The 18,239-nt window shown below is 31.9% G+C and overlaps 1 protein-coding gene across 1 annotated transcript in view; it reads left to right on the forward strand.

The window, feature by feature from the left end:
* Positions 1–200: 200 nt before the first annotated feature.
* Positions 201–18,239, forward strand: part of LOC126885721 (probable cytochrome P450 305a1) — a 303,602-nt gene continuing 285,563 nt past the window's right edge. The window contains exon 1 of the mRNA XM_050652491.1: positions 201–438. Within this exon, the coding sequence (XP_050508448.1) occupies positions 375–438 (64 nt within the window). The 5' untranslated portion in view covers positions 201–374. The remainder of the gene's footprint in view (positions 439–18,239) is intronic.

Genomic DNA, 18,239 nt, shown 5'->3' on the forward strand with positions numbered 1-18,239 from the left:
TTCCATTCAATCCTGTTTCTGTGATATCGCAACATTAAGAAATCTTTTCAGAACAAAAATCAAGGTGATTATAAAAAAATATATTTTATTATTAACTACATGTATGGGTCTGTTTGTTAAACATTTATTTAAAAAGTATTTCCGATTGTTTTACTTCTCTCAGTACTGTTATTGAAGGTACCATAAAAATAATCTCCTGATAACACTGTGTATACGACTTCACATGTTCTGCGGTGGTATTATGCTCATATCAAAATTATTTCAAAATCAGTTCATGCTTTTCTTGGCTTAAGTCAAGATAAGAATTATGTTCTACGTGTATATCTGATGAATAATCAGATATAATACCATGATGGTGAAAAAAATCTGCAAAGATGATGATTGTTTTTATTTCTACGTATGGAGGAGGTGTTTCAAGGCCCTTGTTGACAGTATTCAGTGAGTATTAAATCGACTAAAACTCCCCGCAATTACTATTGAGAAATATTATCTACAATACCTTTTATCTAAAATCGTAATCCGCAATGTTTACTTAATTTATTGAATAATCCCTAAAATCATCAATTGCATGTATGGTTCACTCCTATATGTGTGATACCATCGGCAATACTATCTTTTACCCTACTCTTACTCTTTTGTCAATGACGTACTTTACAGCATCTGATTTTTTCTTAATTGCTTAATACGTCTCATACCCTTTCTTCCACTCTAGTCTTGATGTGAGTGAAAATATAAACAGAAGTTAATTTATTTATGGTGACTTTGAGAAAACTTTATTTTATTGTCTTTACCAATACACTGGTTTCCCAATTTTAAATGAAATAATAATTATTATATTACGTATTTAATATTTAATAAATTACGATATAAATGATAAAAAATGTCAAACTACAACATAATATTAAAAGCTAGAATAACAAACATCTTATTTAACTTCGTATACGATTCAACTTCCAAAGGGTTGATTGGTCTAATGTTAAGATGGATTTCTTAACTGGTCAGTGGTCAAGGTCTTAAAATACCTATGCCAGAAACCTAAGCTTATCTCTATGGAGTTTAAATATTTTACAGAGATTATAATATCAGTTCAACTTTCCGAAGCTTTAATAGTATTTTTACGTAGCAAGCAGAAGATTGTGACTACCTTTTGCTTGCCTTCCGTCAAATGCAAAGCACTTCTGACTATATCACTATTTTGAATAATATCCTATTTTCATTTCTTTTCTCCCAATAATCGAATTTAGGCATAAGCGCTCTTCTTTGTAAACAAAATCGACTACATCAACAAAATCATCATAATTTCAATATGGATGTCATCTAAGGCTAGTCGCTAGTCAATGACGTCTCAAAATATAGATTCTTTTTATTATAATATAGTCTATAGATTCTTTTTATTATAGTTTCTATTTGGGTATTAGCTCTTCTTATGACTTTCTTATTTGTAAGCTGGTAGACATATTGAATTTTAAGCAACCTTCTGAGACATCACCTTTTGAAGGTGGTGTCTCAGAAGGTTGCTCATTACGGTTTGGAGGTCTTACTTTAAGTGACCAGGTCTCCCTACCGTACGTTATTATTGGCCATATGTAGAATTTTAGGACATGAAACTAGGAAAAGTACTTCTAGCGATTGTTATTTGTATCTTCATTTCTTCTTCGCAACCCCACTTACTGTTTAAGGTAGCTCCAAGGTATATAAATTTCTCAACTCTGTAAGTTGTTTGTTTATTTTCAACTGTGCTCGAATATGGGATTGTCTACTGATTCTACTTATTATCAATAATTTCATGTTTGTGATGTTAATTTTGAGAGTATTCTCCTCTCCCACTGTATTATATTATTTACTCTTTCGTGTAATTTTTCTACATTGTCTGCTATGGTAGTTGGGTTATTAACATATCGCAAATTATTTTGCGCAATTCAATTTATTTCGATACCTTTTTCATTCTTCTGTGCGAGTTAAAAATCTTTTGTACATATTATTTTAAACAGTAGAGGCGACAGAATGCAGCCCTGTCTCACGCCGTTATTATTAATTCTACTTGTTCTGTATTTAGACCGTTGGTCATCCGTAATTCTGTCTTTCGATTCCAGTACAGCTTTTGGATCAACCTCACATCTTTGAATAAAAATTGAAATATAATATTTTTATAATTTGTGTTTTTTCTTGCTTTTCTCGAATTTTGTCTACATGTCCAGTATTATGTATTTCTGTCAAATTCCAAATGTCTACTAGTCCTGTTTTATTCAAACTCGGTAATCTGTTTTCTATTTGCACAAACCGTCTCATATTATATTGTTTCAATACCATTTGTCAGTTTTCTTCATATTTTCATTATAATAGTATGTACCTATACCTACATTACACAAGGAAACGTTATAATCTATGGCTTATTGTTAAGATTTTACATAATTTCTCCTTGTAACAAAACTATAGTTGCCAGTTGCCACAGTACAATAAGTAGGTCATGAACAAAAACGTATAACACAATTATTACTTACACACAAGTATTTCACTTTATCTAAAACTCACTAAAACTAAAAAAAAAGTAGATATTTTTAAATGAGGTGTTAGAAACTCAACCGTGAGTTTAGGTTAGTGAGTTTAGGACAAATATTTAAATATGTAGTAAAAATGTAGGTAAGTAAACCAGTTCCTGACACGTTTTAGTGTAGCATGTAAAAAATTCTATCATAAAGAGTATAAAAATGGTTAATGAGGTAATATATTATGTAAATATATTTTTATATAATAAATACATAAATATTCAAGTGCAAAATACATTCTATGGTTAAATATCCAGCTTAGGCAATATTTCCCTTTATTTAATACTCTTATTTTGGTATTTCCACGTAATGAACTACGCACAACTTATCATCCAGCCTCAAAAGTCCACTTCTGAACATAGGCCTTTTCTTTGTGTTTCCAACTCCGTCTATCTTGCGCCGCTCTCATTCAGTTTTTTATTTCTTCTTCTTCTTCTTATGCTGTCTTCTAACGAAGGTTGGCTATCACTTTTTTAAACTCTTCTCTGTCTTTTGCAACGTAAAATATCTGTTCAACGCTGAGGTTAGTCCAATCTCTGATATTCCCCAGATAAGATTTCTTCTTTCTTTCTAAGCCTTTTCTTCCCCCTTAATATGGTATAACTAGACCCAAACCCAGACATCCAAAGTGAAAGTTATCCTCCAACACCAAATTGTTCTATATGGTCCACATAATGTTCAGAAAAAAGTCACACCATTTTGAGCGTAGGGTTTGGGGGGGGAGGGGGGAGAAATCGGTAAATTCGTAGTTTTTTACGTTTTTCGTCAATATTTCTAAAACTATGCGGTTTAGCATGAACAACCTTCTATACAAAAATGTTCTACATTAAATTTGAAATAAAAAAGGCCCCATGTATAATCCTTCTAAAATGAACGGTTCCAAAGTTACGGAGATAGTATATTATAATTGGTCCAAAAAAAGGCATAACCCAGACATCCTAAGTAAAAGTTTTCCTCCAACACAAAATTGTTCTATATAGTCCACATATTGTTCAGTAAAAAGTTACATCAATTTGAGCGTCCGGTTTGGGGGGGAGATGGGGGAGAAGTCGGTAAATTAGTAGTTGTTTTACGTTTTTCGTCAATATTTCTTAAACTATGCTTTAGCGTAAATTATGTTCTATACACAAATTTTCTACATAAAAATTAAAACAAAAAAGGTCCAATACATAATTGTTATAAAATCAACGGTTCCAGAGTTAAGGAGGGTGAAAAGTGGAGGTTTTCGATACTTTTTATATTTTTTGGGCAACTTATAATATTATTACTGATGAAAGAAATTTTTTTGTAAATAAAATTTGCTATTTCAGTGGCCGATGGTATGTTAGTGATAAGCCCTTGAAGAAACGTCAACCTCACCACCCAAAATCATCATCAATTGTCTAAATAATATAAAAAGTATGAAACACCTCCACTTTTTAGCCTCCATAACTCTGGAACCGTTTATTTTATAACAATTATGTATAGGACCTTTTTTATTTTAAATTTTATGTGGAACATTTTTGTATAGAACATTGTTTACGCTAAAGCATAGTTTTAGAACTATTGACGAAAAACGTAAAAAAACTACTAATTTACCGACTTCTTTTCCCATCTCCCCCCCCCCCAAACCGGACGCTCAAAATGATGTAACTTTTTACTGAACAATATGTGGACCATATAGAACAATTTGGTGTTGGAGGAAAACTTTTACTTTGGATGTCTGGGTTAGGCGTTTTTTTGGACCAATTACACTATACTACCTCCGTAACTTTGGAACCGTTCATTTTAGAAGGATTATGCATAGGACCTTTTTTATTTCAAATTTAATGTAGAACATTTTTGTATAGAATGTTGTTTATACTAAACCGCATAGTTTTAGAAATATTGACGAAAAACGTAAAAAACTACGAATTTGCAGATTTCTCCCCCCTCTCCCCCCCCAAACCCGACGCTCAAAATGGTGTGACTTTTTTCTGAACATTATGTGGACCATATAGAACAATTTGGTGTTGGAAGATAACTTTCACTTTGGATGTCTGGGTTATGCCATTATTTGGATCAATTTTACCATACTACCTCTAATCTTCCTTGCATGATGACGTGTAGCAGAGAGTATTTATCGTTACGAAGTATGTGGCCCAGATACGATGTTTTTCTTATTTTAATTGTGTTCATAAGCTTCCTGCCATGTCCAATTCTTCTTAACACTTCTTCGTTTGAGACTTTTGCAATCCAAGGAATTTTCAGAATACGTCTATATAGCCACATTTCGAATGCCTCCAATTTTTTTACGGATTGTGCTTTTAGAGTCCAAGCTTCTACCCCATATAGTAGTTGCGACCAAACATAACATTCGACAAACCTTAATCTAATGTCCATACCCAATTTCTTATTTGTAAACATTGACTTGAATTTTATAAATCCTTTTCGAGCTATTTCTATTCTGACCTTTATCTCCTCATCTCGATCTAATTGTGAGTTAATAATTGCTCCTAGGTATTTATACTTCTCGACCCTTTCTATCGGTTTACCCTCCAATGTCAGATGTATGTTGTCAACAGGGTTTTTTGAGATCACCATGAATTTGGTTTTATTTATATTCATTGTTAGTCCCATCTTTTTTCTTTCTCTGTTAATGATATCTAGGAGAATTTGTAAATCTTCTATATTCTCTGTCATGATTGCGGTATCGTCTGCAAATCTTATGTTATTAATGATGCTCCCTCCAATCCTTACACCTTCAGTTCTTTCCCATATTGCCTCCTGAAATATTAGTTGGGAGTACACACTGAATAATAATTGTGGCCACAGCACGCATCCCTGTCAGTTTTTATTTAGCCGTCTTAAATCATCAGTCCATCAGTCTCCATTCCCATAACCTCTTTGTTCATCGCCAATCGGTCGTTCTAGCCATGTGCCCTGCCTATCTCCATTTTAGTCTGGCTATCCTTTCGATGACGTCAGTCACCTTGGTTCTTCACCTGATCTCTTCGTTTTTTATTTTGTCTCGCACAGTTATTTCTAACATGGATCACTCCATTCCTCTCTGTGGCGCTCTCAGCTTGATAGCTGAGGCTTTTGTTAAGGTAAGTGTTTCTGCTCCATATTCGCACCTTGAGAACCATATGGCAATATCTGCAATTTTTTCATGAAATGACCTTTAAATGCAGTCTAATAGGAAAAAAAATCTATTTTTAATGCTATATAGCAGCATCTGCAACGAATTTTAATTTCGGCACCAGAAAGATACGTCCCTATGGCTTTTGTCAAAAATCGATTCTTCTGTTTATACCATCAGGCATTATTTGCAGTTGATGTTTTCCGGTTCTAAAATTGGAACAAAAACTCAGATCTATATGGCAATACATACGTGCAAAATGTGACCCACGTTAGTAAAATAAAAGCAAGATGTACTGAGGAAAAATGCTTTGAATCCAACAAAACACAGAGTGTGTGTGTGTGTGTGTCAGCACAATTTCATTGCAACACTGGAAATAAGCGAGAAGACTTTAACAAATTAATATACAACGTCGTACTGCAGATGGGTTTATCCCAAAAGAATAGCGAGGAACTCATAAGAATGGAAAAAGAATCAACGAAGTCGTGAAACAAAACATTATGAAAACACTACCTAAGAAAACAAACTACCAGATAATTCGTCAGCGATCACAAAACTCTTGCTGATATTCATCGCGATTATATAAAAGGACATCGCACACATCTTATGGAAAATATAATGTCACTCAAATTCAATAAAATTTATACGATTAGATTCGTTTTAATATAACGATCAATTCTTATCATTGCGCCAACTCTTAATTATGATTAATTACGGCGTAAATTGCAATTAAAGTTTATCGAAATCACATTTTTGGAGTCCATAAATGTTAGTTTACAATCATTATTGCTCTGAGTGCTATTCATAACAGCTTAAATCCCGCTGGGCCTAAGCGGATTAGTGAAACTAATCCGCTGATTTAGGGAGTACCGAAAATCTGAGTATTTTAAAATATTTTTTCTCTCTCTAACTTATGTACCTACCCATTTGATTTCAGATTTATTTATATCAATTTCTGCTCTTGTTTTTGAAAATAGAGAGTTGGAGCAATGATAAGATTTGATCGTTAATTTAAAACGAATCTATTGGTATAAATTTTATTGAATTTGAGTGACATTATATTTTCCATAAGATGTGTGCGATGTCCTTTTGCAAAGAAAAATGTTCGGGGTTCGGAAATTACGCTACGATGATGACCATATTTTACACGGAATTTTATATAGACTTCTTTAAGCCCAAACCCAGATAACACAAAGACATCTTAAAGAAATCTAAAAGATAACTCACTAAAGATGTTTTAGACGTCTTAAAGATGTCTGGTATTTCCGGAAAGATATCTTTACGACGTCTTAAAGATGTACGGATGTTACAAATCCTTACATCTTAAAGATGTCTTTTTTTGTATATTATTAAGGTGTTTAGGATAGCTTTCTTTTTAATTTTTTATGAAATATTGTAAATGAACTTTTAATAAAAATAATTAGGTTCTAAAAATACGTTTATTGCCATTAAAATTTTACATGTACATACATGTAGAATAAGCTTTACCAATTATCAGATTTGCAATTCTGGTATCACAAAACTTTTGTTTGCCTTTTTGTCCCAGCCAACTGTACTTAATTAAAGCTTGCTCATTGCTAATAATTAATTTTCCAACTCTTTATACAAAATCATAGGCTTTTGATCCTCCTCCGATACCTACCTAAAAAATATATATTTTTAAGAGCATATTGTTAAGGTAAGCTGTTGAATTAGGAGACATGCATTTACTCTTGATAACAAAGTTAACTTTTTACTTTAATAATATAACAATCTAAATCTAAACTTACTGCATTATTAAAATCTGTAGTCTTCTAAATATCCCTCAAATAAAACCATATGGGAAATACCACTGAAGTCACTGATGTGAAAAAGCTTTTGTTTGGAGTTTGTCTTTTTGCTACCAGCTCTTGTCTTAAATGTTTTACTAACCTAACCTAACTTTTAAATTCGTAATTATAACATAATCTATTTTTAAGAAAAAATGTCTTAAATATGATGTTTAAAAGATATCTTAAATTTGGCGTTTTAAAGATATCTTAAATTTGGCGTTTTAAAGATATCTTTTAAAAGTCTTAATTGAGACCTAAGACATTAAGACCATATTTGGTTGTAAATAAGATATCTTAAAGATGACCTGTGCTGTATGGGAAAACACCTTTGTCGCTGTGAGAAAATTACAGAAATTAATCAGATAAATCGACATTAGAAACAGCCTATAATACTCATCATCAAGAAGTGGAACTGAATACGAAAGAGAAATAAATGACTTAAAATCTTCAAAATCCAACACTTGCATCACTGCTTGTTTTGATTTACAAGCATTACTACCGACGCCTTTAGGCGAAGTCTCCTTATTTTATTACAAAAGGAGATTATCAACATTTAATTTCAAAATTTTTTACCTGACCAAAAATGCAGGACACTTCTATCTTTGGTTCGAGCGAATTGCTAATTGTGATTCGAATTAAATAGCGTCGTGCCTGTTACAATTTCTGAGGAACAATGCCAGGTAAAAAGAAATAATGTTATACTCAGATAACTACACTGGGCAAAATAAGAACAAGTAAGTATATTGTCTGTCTTTATCAATATGCAGTAAAGAAATTGAACATACCTAAAATTACCCACAAATTTTTGATAACGGGTCACTCCCAAAATGAGGTAGATAACGTGCGTTCTTGAATTGAGAAACAAAAAAAAGCACAGTAGTTCAAACAGCGAAAAGAATAGGTGAACCTTATAAAATTAATGAAATGTGTACATCGGATATATTGGATTTTAAAAAACAATGTAAGGAAATGGGGAAGAATTATAACATTGACGAAGAAGGAAATCAGGTCGTCTGGAATGACATAAGATGAGCAAGGTGGAGAAGATACTTGAAAATAAGTTTCAGGTTAAGGCAAGTTTCAACGATACAGAGTTCATAACCATTAATATTAGGCAAAGATAACGAGGGATGGTGGCTAGTATGGAACTAAGTAAAGCATATTCGCATCCACTAGGAATATGCAATCTCAAAAAACAAGATGTAGACTCTCACTATGTAAGGCTAATGTTATTCAAAAGCACTATCATAGGTTTTATGCTGATTTACACGTGACCAATACAACAATAGAAACCGAACAGACAGATTATAATATGCAAGACTTTGATAAGTGTTAACACTAAAAATTTGTAATAAATAAGTACAATCTTAAATAAAAAAATTGTTATTTGATATGCATTTTTACTACATCATTTGCGAAAATTGATATATTTTTTAAAACCATATGGCCGTATGTGCTAAAATACCTATTTCCTGGAGGAAGTTTTAGGTACTTCTTAATTCATATAAAAATATGCAAAATTAAAGACAATTGTGCCAAATACCAGGTTTGTAGCTTAGTTTATGAAATTACAGTAAATAAAACCAACTATACAAAAACTTAAAATTCTCATAACTCAATATCATGATTTTTGCAGTTACTGCCCTATGGTTTTCAAGGTGCGACAATGCTGGGAGGACGCATTGATCAAATACTTTTCCCTTCAGGCATATACTGCCCTCCTAAGACAAGAGGTCCTATCTGCAAAATTACAGTTTTGAGATATCACGGTTTTTTTAATAATTGCCTGCCAAAAAAAATTGATAATCACAAGATTTTTAAGATTTTCTGCCTGAGTTAGTTGATAATTATTGGATTTAATAGTACAATATTATTTTCACTTATATCATCACAAAAAAAGATATTTGAATATATCGGTAGTTAGGACTAATTAACTTAGTAGAAGGGATCCTATTTATAAAGAAACATTAATTAATAGGTACTAAGTGCATCACCAATTAAATTAATAAATTAAAAATATTAAGAAAATTAATTTATTAGTAAAAAAGAAATCACAAAATATATAAAACACCTTAATCTTCGTCTAGTGTTTCACACAAACTCTTATATTTTTGAGAACACTATCATTATTTTTGTCAAATCCTAACGTGGCTAAGAGAAATACTTTGCAGACGTTTACTTCTAAACCTTCTTCCACTGAAAGAAAATATTTAAAAGTATTTGTGCATTTCGAGTTTCCAGTTTTCAAGGTATCTCTTCGTTTCGGATATTTTTTGGTACATTTGAATATAAATAACCGCTGTTGATCTTTTGATAGGGTCCAGTATTGTTTATTAATAGATTCCCGTCGAGTTTTTGATATTTTTCTATGGCAGTTCATTGGACATTTACAGACTTCCTTAACATTGTGATTGTCGATATAAATTTTAATTTTTTTTTCACTTGTCGTTAACTAGGCTTTTCTTCGAATTTTCTCCTCTTTCTAAGCTCTCACTTTTTCGTGTACAACTTACTTTCTGATGTATGGCTTGCCTTTTTTACAGCATCTTCTAGAATAATAACAATAAAATTAAAATCCAAATTGGTTACAAGTGGTGGCATACTATTTGATAAGAAATCTTCCTGCGCTATTGTTGCTTTCGTTTGCAAAGATTCTTTGTTTTCGGTGTGCCTCACTATTATTATGTCTGATATTAGTTGATTTTTGAAGTCGCTTTATTGTTCTTCAATAAGTGTAAATCCGTTGAAAATGACTCGTTTTCTATTTCACTAGTCTCAGTCTCTTCAGATTCACCTTTTTCAGGTATATACTCATTATCTTTCGTTACACTCCTTGGTTTTTTAGTCTTCTGTCTGATTACACTTATTTTTTCTTGTAGGTTTTTATTTAACGCAGCCTGAACCATTCTTTTAGAACGACTAGCAGTTCTGCAATTTCTGAAACAAAAATGAAACATAAAATCTGAAATAAACAAATACATATTTATTTAAAATTTAAATAAATATTAAAAAGCTAATTCTACAAAGTCACTCGCAGCCAGTTTAAAAATCAGTTACACGTATCTATAAATGATATTCACGTAAAAAAATAAATATTTATTTTTCCCGCGCAAATAACCCATGAACTTCTATCACATTTTTCATTCAGAAATATCTAAAGTAGGTAATTGCTTAATAGTATGTACTTACTCAGTATCCATTGTAATTCTTCAAATATATTGCCTCTTTCAATTTACTGTTTTTAAAACTAACAATATCAACAATAATTCACACCGATACACGTCAAACTGCACAGTCAGAAGTTATTCCTTACTGGGGTTTAAGGTTATGTTGTTGAGTCACGTGTTGCAAACGTCATTCTATATTAAGACACATTGTCCTATCTGCATATATTCAGCCAACTTCGGACATACTCGTCTAGTAATATTACTTTAGGACAATTTTATTTGGTATTTGATTAACTTTTGTTGGTTAGGACAAAATAAATGTGGCAATTTTGAATCACTGCCTGTCAGTTACGGCTTTTTGACGTAGTAAATATGTTAAGTTTTGAACTAAGAGTCCAGTGAGACAAAAACCTGAAAATCCGAATTTTTGCAGATAGGACCTTTTGTCTTAGGAGGGCAGTATAGGCAGCTCATTTTTAAAATTTTCTCTGAGTTTTTCATAGTCTGATCAACTGACCAAGACCGATTCATCTTTTCAGTTCATTTATTGATTATCCCTGTCAATCATAATTTCATGTCCTAGGTATTTATATTTATCTACGAATTCTATTTCTTGCCTACTGATGAAATGGTTGGGTACGCAATTTGTCTCAATTTCTATTTTTGAGATATTTATATTTACCTACATTTAGAGTTACCTACATTTTCGGTAGCCACAACGAGTTCCTCACAACTGTAGGTATGACAGAAATACGATATCTCCCTTGTATTTTAATGTTGTGACAAGAGGAACTAGTCGAGGAAATGAAGCATTTTGGCTCGCAATTTTTTCGTCCAGCATGGCTTTACTTGAAATTTTCACAGAAGGTAGGGAATAGTCCAAGGATCATTTTCTATATCATACCGCTGTACGTTAAAACCTTGGGGTGGTTGCCACCCCATCTCGGGGGTGGAAATTTTTTATTACACTTTAACCATGTAAATCGATGTAAAAACTAATTCTAAGAAAAAAATGTTTTTTACATTTTCTTCGTAAAACTAATATTTTTCGAGTTATTCGCGCTTGAAAGTACCAGTTTTTCGTCGAAAAAATCGACTTTTTTAGAGAGTTTTTTGAGAATACCTCGAAAAATATGCATTTAATCAAAAAAACTGTAGATATCAAAATTGTACCTTTAGTAACACAAACTAAATTATTTTTCCATAATATCATTAAGACCAATAGAAACCGAGATACGGTATGTTAAAGGTTAGCTTTTTTCGTCAAATGCATAATTTGAAATATTCAAAGCCAAATAACGGGAAAATTTTGCATTTTTAGAAGAAAACTTAAATTACCTTTTTTCAAGTATACAATTAAGTCTTTCAAAGAATAATAATAAAAAATTTCTAGCATGAAAATAGAGCGACTTATGATCAAAAAATGTCAGTACCTGCTTTTCTCTACGAAACATTCGGTGAAAATAACCCCCTGACTACCCTCCCAATTAAAAACTGGTCTTCGCCTTTCTGTAATTCCTTGTATATTTGTATTGTCAATACACCCAAGAAGTTTGACCCATTTAAAAGGCCTAATTTTAGAAAAATTTGAGTGTAAAAAATCGATTTTTTGCAATTTCATATTTTTCACCTTTTAATTCAAAATATCTCCGAAAATGCTGGAGATACGAAAAAAATGATGGACTACTAAATTAAAGACTTTTTAATAACTAAAATTATATTGTGCATATATTTTCATTACAGGGAATAGTAAGCGAGATATAGCTGTTTAAAACCTCTATTTACGAGCAAACACCACCTTATCCGAACCCTTTAAACCCGCCCCAATTAAAAAGTAAGGGATCTAACGGAATTTAATTTACAGTCTTATAGTTCTTCAAAAATCCTACAAATCATTTTCAAAAAAACCTTTTATCGCCAAAAATGAAGGAGCTATGTTTATAAAACGAACTTTTTTTTCGAAATTTTCGAATAGTCCGCTTATGAAACATTTTTAATGCATGTATAATACCACAGATCCGGTTCGTATACTGGAAGATGACTTAAAAACTATCTGTATTTGTACTTCTACATATTTGTAAATTCGTATTTTTGTGTAAATAAATGTTTTTGTAATTCATTAATTCTACTTTTTTTCTGTATAGATTTATTACATTATCTACTTATTGTAAATTGTAATGTTCTTAAGAGCGGTTTTTAAGGGTTGAAATATTATGATATTATATCCTAAAGCATAAAACAATCATTATTTTTAGCAAATAAAAATCAAATTTTACCCATATTAAAGTTTACAACGTTTTTATATCATTTTTGACAATAAGGGTAGTTTACATCCCTAAAAATAATCGAAGCCCTTGAGCATATTATAGAATATGAAGTACACGGTGAGATGATCCTAATCCCAAATTTTTATGTAAATCGATGCAAGCCGTAATTATTCTTTTAGGATAAGTGCTTTTTTACATACAGCTCCAATAAGGGTGGTTTTAAGGGTTGAAATATTATGATAGTATATCTTAAAGCATAAAACACTTATTATGTAACTAATTAGAAACAAATGTTGACAATATTAAAGTTTAAAATGTTATTTTATAATTTTTTACAATTAGGGGTAGTTTTCACCCTTAAAAAACCAAAAGCGTACAACGGCTCAATATAGAAAATGAACTAGAGGATGAAATGAGCCTAATCCCAAATTTCTGTACAAATCGATGCTGGACGAAAAAATTGCGAGGTTTTGCCATTTTTTCAGCTTCATTTCCTCGACTAAACTTGGTTAAAGGATTGATTCACAACAGTTGTTTTGTGGTTTGTTTTATTTATGGATTGATACCCCAATGTAAAGTATATATCGCCAAGTTTAAAGGAACGCAGTTAAACTTTATGAAATGAATGGAATGTAATTCTATTTAATTATTGTGTTGGAGAGGTTAAAACTGCCATGAAGTTCTTGCTACTACCTATTATTGTTTTATTTGTGAACTTATTTGTTATTAATTGCTGTCACCCATTTTACAAAATTTAAAAAATGATGAAAGCCTTGAATACTGTCACAATTGGTCATTTTCCAAGGCCAGCACTAGGGTTTCAAGTGAATAGCTGCAGCAAATCCAAAAGAAAAAGAGTTGCCTAGACTTAAATAGTCTTCTACAAATCATCTAGTCTTCTTCTTCTTCTAACGGTACCTACATTCTAGAGATTTTGGCGACTACATTGACCCATCTTATTCTATTTGTAGCAGCTCGAATTAGATCATGCGTTAGACCAGTCCACTTCCTAAGATTGACCAGCCAGGATTATACGTCTACGTCCAGGGCCTCTCCTGCCCTCAATCTTGCCTTGTAGAATCAACTGTAGAAGTCGCTATTTATTGTTACGCATAATGTGGCCGAAGCCAATTTTCTGTTCTTTGTCCAATTTTATCCATAAGTTTGTATGTTATCAATGATGTAAAATTAACAAACAATAGTGTTTTTTTAATTCTAATAATTTTTTTTAGTACGTTTCGTAAACCCTTACATTTTTTAAATATGTACACACACAAGCACACAAGAAAGTAAATCCCAGTTCCAGGGGACATGAGATTCCTGGAGCTGGGTGTTCTCATGTCCGAGGATTAAAGAGGTCCACCCCTCGTGAAGACAGCCCCCTCCCTGACCCCCCAAGTACAATGTATTGTTATAAAGGCCAAAAAAGATGTCAAATACTACTTAAACAACAGCATTTTATTTCATCTTACAAATGATCATTATCATTATTTATTATATCGTTACTGTTAAACACATTGTACATAGAATTTATTTGACCCCAATATTTGCATGACTACAATATGCATAAGTCAAAAAATACGATCACGAACCAATGCGAAGATTTTATATTAACCTTCAAATAATGGCATCATTACATTTGCAGATGTTGAACTTTGTACTTTTCTCTACCAATTAATAACTTCATATTGCACTTCGGTTGTGAATTTTAACAGTGCCAACCATTGTTAAGCGGGAATATACAGGGTGTCCCGAAAAGATTGGTCATAAATTATACCACACATTCTGGGGTTAAAAATAGTTCGATTGAAGCTAACTTACCTTAGTACAAATGTGCTCATAAAAAAAGTTACAGCCCTTCGAAGTTACAAAATAAAAATCGATTTTTTTCAATATATCGAAAACTATTAGAGATTTTTTATTGAAAATGGACATGTATTATTCTTATGGCAGGAACATCTTAAAACAAAATTATAGCGAAGTTTGTCCAGCCCATAAAAATTTTATGGGGGTTTTGTTTCCTTAAACCCCCCCCAAACTTTTGTGTACGTTCCAATTAATTCATTATTGTGCTACCATTAGTTAAACACAACGTTTTTAAAACTTTTTGTCTCTTAGTATTTTTTCGATAAGCCAGTTTTTATCGAGATGTGGCTTCTTTTTTAATATATTTACATAAAAATTTTACGGGGGTTTTGTTCCTTTAAACCCCCCAAATGTTTGTGTACGTTCCAATTAAACTATTATTGTGGTACCATTAGTTAAACACAGTGTTTTTAAGACTTTTTTGCCTCTTAGTCTTTTTTTGACAAGTCACCTTTTATCGAGATGTGGCTTCTTTTTAAAAATATGCCTAAAAATGTAAATTATAAATAAATTTTCAGATTACTAACAGGTCTCTATAATCGTACTTAACCATATACAAGTATGTGGTGGATTCGAAAAATATTCAAAATATCTCGATAAAGACTGGCTTATCGAAAAAGTACTGAGAGGCAAAAAAGTTTTAAAAATATTGTGTTTAACTAATGGTGCCACAATAATAATTTAATTGGAACGTACACAAAAGTTTAGGGGGGTTTAAAGGAACCAAACCCCCATTAAATTTTTATGGGGTGCACAAATTTCACTTCAATTTTTTTTAAGATGTTGCTGCCATAATAGTTACACATGTCCATTTTCAATAAAAAATCTCGAAGAGTTTTCGATATATGAAAAAAAATTGATTTTTATTTTGTAACTTCAAAGGGCTGTAACTTTTTTTGTGTGCACTATTGTATATAGGTAAGTGAGGCTCAATCAACCTATTTTTGACCCCAAAATCTGTGGTATAATTTATGGCCAATTTTTTCGGGACACCCTGTATATTATAGCGTGAAATGATTAGAATATACATACACAAACTAACACGTGTTTGCTCCAAAAACACATTTGTAGAGCACGAGGTATCAAAGTCAAAATGAATTTCATGACTATTTTGGTCTCCTGACAAAAGAAAAAGACACGTTGTGCTGATTCGGTTTTTCAGTAATGACCATGATTAATAATTTATGTAGTTAAAACAAGACCTCGAAACAATGTATTCAAATTAATGGACTTAAAAAAGTTTAATACAATGGGTATGGGTACGTATTGCATTATTAAGAATGAAGTTTGGTCTTTGTTTATTTCTTATTAGTGTCTTTATTTTTATTGAAATAATAAGTAAAATAAAAATATTGTGTACTGAATACTAACCAAAAAGTCTAAAATATAAGGATAACTTCGTTGTCTGCCTTTTCTCCTTCTACCTTGTTCATTCCTCTTATTTCATATAACTTTTATAATTAATATGTACTGGAAATAAATGTATTATGAAATTATCATCATTTCGTATGTTCTGCCTTACTATTTCTCTATGAGTTTTGTGACCCTCCGACATATTTTGTACGTTCCAAGTCATAATATTGAAAGACCCAGGGATTTTTAGCAACCTAAAAGCTCACTAAAAGGTTGCCGGGAACCAAAGAACATTTCTGTTTTTCTTTCTATCATGTTAACTATACTAGGAAATCTTAAAAGATCATTAGTACAGTGATTTCCCGTTGCCTTCAGTATTCTTATAAAATACCGCTTCCTTGGTTCGTCTGCCTTTAGGGTCAATTTTTTAATCCTAGACCCTCACTTATCTAGATAGTTATAGAACCTATAGCTACTTCTAGAAATATGATCAGTGCGGAACATTTTAAATAAAATTGACATTTTACATACATTTTGTTTAATTTGTAGTAACTACATATTATATTTGGTTAATCTGAACTAAGATAATAATAATTGTCGCATATATTTTGTTTAATTGTAGGTAGTACATACTTGAATACTGTGAACGAAGATAAAATAAATTTTTATTTAGTATTCATGTCTACCAACGACTTTTAAACATAAATTACTGGAGATTTACTATTTTCTGCTAGCAATTGCATTATTCAGTCACGATCTTTGTGTTTGAAAACGGGATAATGGATTTTATTTAGGTATTTTTAATCATTACTGCTATATTAAAAACGTTTAAAAGCTTGAAACATTAATATTAATAAATTAATATTATTACAACACTTAATATTGAACTCACCAGGCTTCCGGGTTGAACCGCGTCGTTTTTCTCCACGCCGAGCTTTCAATATCCTTTCTGATCTTTAGCGTTGTTATGGTCTCAGTCTAGTGAGCCCCAGATCTCTTCATTGCACTGTTCACTTACTGTGCAATGTGATATTTTTCATGCTTTATGTCCAACATTTATTTTATATAGGGTATTTAATTAAGGGGGGTCCGGACAAATAATCCCGGACAAAGAATCCCCACAAATTATCCCTGGACAAAAAATCCCCGGACAAAAAATCCCCGGACAAATAATCTCCGGACAAAAAATCCCCACAAAAAATCCCGGACAAATAATCGCCACAAATTTTTTTGGACAAAATATCCCCACAAAAAATCCCGGACAAAAAATCGCCAAGAAATATTTGTTGCCGAATAGTTCTCTAAACATTTTTCCCGAAATTTTATCAAATTTCGAATTCCAATTTCATGCTGAAAACTTCAAATTTTAATGACACAAGAGTGTGAGTTTCTTCAAAAATCGTGGAAGATAGGGGAAATGAGTAAGACCCCGTTTTCATGACTGGCGCTTAACGCGAGTTTTGGTAACTCGCGATTACAACTACATACATTTTACTGAAGACCGTTCACATGCTAACGCGCGTTTTAGGTCATTAAGACGCGCGTTGGCATGTGCACGGTCTTAAGTAAAATGTATGTAGTTGTAATCGCGCGTTAAGCACCTGTCATGAAAACGGGGCCTTAGCTCATTCCCCATATTTTCCACGATTTTTGAAAATTCCAGGAAAACTTTTATAGAACTATTCGACAGCAAATATTTCTTGGGGATTTTTTGTCCGGGATTTTTTTTGTGGGGATTTTTTGTCCGGGGATTATTTGTCCAGGGATAATTTGTGGGGATTTTTTGTCCGGGATTATTTGTCCGGGGATTATTTGTCCTAGCTCCGTTATATTATTTCAATTAGTCACTAAATATATTTTTCCACATACCTCTACCGAAAGTATACTTTTCCGGACCTGATTGTAGGGAGCAAAGTTGTACTTTTCCTCCCTAGGGAGGAAAAGTAAAAGTGACGTCATGGTATTTCATTCATTAAATATAACTTATTGACGCCATGTACAATATCTATTTTTTATTACGTAAGTATCTATACATTTTAACGTTTATTTATAAAACACCCTGTATTTTGCAGAATGGTAAAAAACAGTAAATTTTTATTTTGATTTAACAATGTTTACATTAATAATTT

This window comes from Diabrotica virgifera, chromosome 5 (assembly GCF_917563875.1).
Source record: "Diabrotica virgifera virgifera chromosome 5, PGI_DIABVI_V3a".
In the NCBI taxonomy this organism is placed as follows: domain Eukaryota; kingdom Metazoa; phylum Arthropoda; class Insecta; order Coleoptera; family Chrysomelidae; genus Diabrotica; species Diabrotica virgifera.